Below are 3540 nucleotides of genomic sequence, written 5' to 3' on the forward strand. Positions count from 1 at the left end.
ATAAAACTTCACAACAATTCACCATCAACACAAAGGTCACACAAAGCTCCGTCATTATGTTCATCCAGAAAAACTAAGAACAGCACACGTCAGCATCCCCGTCATTCGCTCATGTGTTGTTGGCATGATCACGCACACACTCATACACACACACACACACTCTCTGCCTCTCTGTCACACACTCACATGCACACAAACACATTCCCAGGGGATTAAAGACAGGCAGCACTTGCAGTCAGGTCAGGTGTATGTCTCTATTGCATCACGGCTCATCACATCCTTCTGTTGCCAAACAGTGAGACAGCTTGTTTAAGTGTGGTCGTGGATTATGAAGAAAACTCCAGGACTAAAAGCAAAGGAGGGTTTTGAGGATTCAATGAGAGAACAGGAGGTGAGAATTTGTTAGTGTGTATGCAGGTGGGGGTGTGGAGGTCGGAGGTCGGCTGTGTCCGGTCAGTCGTGGATGACGATGGGGCCTCGCATCCTCAGGCTGGGGTGAGGGTGCGGAGGGGCCAGGACGAGTCCCTGCGGAGGGCCCTGGGAGACCCTGCGTAGGGTGATCTGCTCGCAGGGCTGCCGGCAGGCGTGCCTCAGCTGGGAGCGGGACAGCAGCCGCCTGGCCCTCCTGGGGGTGTGGAGACAAGACAGGACATAAGTGCAGGAGAACATACACTGATAACAGAATAATATCCAGACTGAAAGATCATAGCAGTAATAACAGTTGCAGTGGTGGTAACTAAGTACATTTACTCAAGTTAAGGTATTTTCTGCTACATTATACTTCTACTCCATTGCAATACAATGGCAAATATTATAGTCTTCACACCACTATATCTATCTTACAGCTGTAGTTGCTAGTTACATTACAGATTTATATTAATTAGTATAATCAACAAATAGACCAAGATGCATTAGTTTGGAATAAACTACCCAGCAGAATATAAAGTAATTAAAATTAGCTCCAACTTTACCAGCTGCAACATTAATGCATTAATTATTTTTATCCAATAATATACATTAACTTAAAATGGGGCAATCTGCATAATGAGTGCTTCTCACTTTTGGTATTTTTGAATATATCAATTTGCCCATTAACTTGAGTTTGAGTTGATAAACAATATAAAGCCTCTACAATTCCATCACAGCTGTTCAATCCTTGTTTTTCTGATGACTTGTGCTGAGACTGTTTTGAACCTGTCGGGCTCAGCTGTTATGTTATGCGAGTGGGTGGACAGAGTAGTAGTGATGACATTTTAATTTGAGTCACAACTCTCACTCAGAGCACAACGTACGCTGTGGCTGCACTGCGCTCTGGTCTGTTGAGTTTATTGATGTAGGAGAAAATGATTCATCTCTGCCTCTGATATTTGGTCAGTTTCACTTTGATAAAAAGCACACTCACTGTTTTTGAGTGCTTTAAAGGGACAGTTCAACATTTTGGCAATTACTCTCATTCACTTTCTTCATGGTTATACAAGAAGATTGATGCCACTCTGCCACTCTGCACAGTAGATATGAAGTTACCGTCTGCAGCCAGTTAGCTTAGCTTAGCGAAAAGACTAGAAACAGGGGGGAAGCAGCTCGACGGCCTCCATCCAAGGTTAACAGAACTCATCTACCGCAGCCTTTATAACTCACTGCTTAACATGTCATTTGTTTAAAAGCCAAAGAGTAAAAAATGGCAATTCACAATTTTAAGCAAAGGGTATGTGCCAAACTATTTCTTTTGTTTTTATTCGTATTAAACAAACAAGATACCGTAGGGGGCTTCAGAGGTGCTGATAGGTCAGTGTTGTTACCTTTGGACGGACGCCAGGCGAAGTGTTCCCCGTTTCCCCCTACTGGCTTTAGCTTCATATTTACTGTACGCTCAGCAAGAGAGTCAAGAGGCATATTTTCAAATGTGTCAAACTTTTCCTTTAAGGTTTTTTTTCTTAACTGCATGTTTTGTGATTTGGGAAATTGCGGATTTTGGATTTGATTGCATTTATTTCTTTTCTTTAACCTTTACTTCAACTAGGACATTTTTATTTTACAGGAAACTCAGGAGAAGCTTGACGATTCAAAACACATTGCATTTCTTCATGAAACGTGTTTTGAATGTGATGTTTGAGGCCTTACATTTAAACATTACAGCTGAAAATTCAGTAGTAGCCAAAAATTTATGATTGCATCTTTATGTCTCAGAGAGTAACAGTGACTACGTCTACAGCTAATGTTTGTCTGAATACATTATTTATATGTAGCTGACTACAGGCTTGATGTGTCTAGTGCTTCTAGCTGCTTCTCATTACTGTGGCCATTCTGCAGTTTGGCTGCAGCAGCCTGCAGTGGGAAAAAAAGTGGCAACACATAGAAATATTGGCTGTGGGCTGTGGGCTGTGGGCTTTAGGAGATGGCTTATTCGTCATGTATATTATTGGTCTACCGGCAGTTTGACAAACAGTGCATGATGCTGAACTACTGGTAGTTAATTGCTTGATTGCTTGGTTGTAAAAATGGCATTACTCAACAATCAATTCCGTTTTAAGAACATAGTTTGTTTTCTTTGTTCAGCGGCCCTGCCGTTACGAGCGGCAGCTTTATATGAGGTGTAAAGCGCAGAGCCAAAAGATGGAGAAAGTAATAAAGAGGGAAGACTGTGAACTTTAAGTCAGTTCAAATGATTAAATACAAGAAGAAGAGTTCAGTTTAAGGGCACCAAATTAAGGTTCAAGGCCGCTGAGAAAGTAATTAGAGACAGTCACTTTTTCTCATTTCGGGAGGATTCACTGAAGCAGAGTGCAACATGTCTCGAGCGTCAGGAATAGAATTACGAAGACGCAGCTCTGTTATGAAGCAAAAGAGAGGGGCATCTCTGCGGGATTTTTCAGTGGCTCACTGGTAATTTCCAGACTGCAGAGGGGCTCTGTGCCGCGAGAGGGAGGCTCTTTTAGCAGCCTCAGACACTAAACACAAAGACCACGTGGCACACTCACCAATGTCGGACACGCCACTAATGGAATTCATTTGGAGACAAATGAATGCAAATGCACCGCAATGTATAGGTGATTATTCATTGTTCCCTTTAGGCGGTCAAGGAGAAGCCTTTCAAATCTAATGCACTGCAAAGCCCTCTACATGTGCTATCATTTTCTCCCTCTTTCACTGCTCTCTCCTCAGCACCGGGGATGTTTTTCTTGTATAGTGAACAGGAAAACACATCCATCCCCTCCAGATCCCCGCTGTTGATAAAATCAGCACTATAGAGCTCTCATGCAGACTCTGTACATTATGTGCATGTATATCCTCGCTCAATAAATACGTCTCAAAAGTGCATGCAACTGTCACGCATCTACACACACATCCCCCATTTTTCTATAATGTCGTATACTCTGTATTGTACTTGTACTGGTACACAGCATTACATACATATTGTCGCTTAGAGTCAGAGCAGAATATAAACCGGGCAGGAACGGAACAGATTTTTGCTCTGGTGGCACATTATCTAAAGCTCTGCTGTTTGTCTGTTCAGCTGGCCGTCGGGAGGAAAGCAAGCAT

The 3540-nt window shown here is 42.6% G+C and overlaps 1 protein-coding gene across 1 annotated transcript in view; it reads right to left on the minus strand.

Moving 5' to 3' along the window:
- The window catches only part of LOC111219839 (metastasis-associated protein MTA3-like), a 26905-nt gene continuing 23365 nt past the window's right edge, over nucleotides 1–3540 (minus strand). The window contains exon 19 of the mRNA XM_022742662.1: nucleotides 1–625. Within this exon, the coding sequence (XP_022598383.1) occupies nucleotides 454–625 (172 nt within the window). The 3' untranslated portion in view covers nucleotides 1–453. The remainder of the gene's footprint in view (nucleotides 626–3540) is intronic.

This window comes from Seriola dumerili, unplaced genomic scaffold, assembly GCF_002260705.1.
Source record: "Seriola dumerili isolate Sdu_G_001 unplaced genomic scaffold, Sdu_1.0 BDQW01000068.1, whole genome shotgun sequence".
NCBI classification, from domain to species: Eukaryota; Metazoa; Chordata; class Actinopteri; order Carangiformes; family Carangidae; genus Seriola; species Seriola dumerili.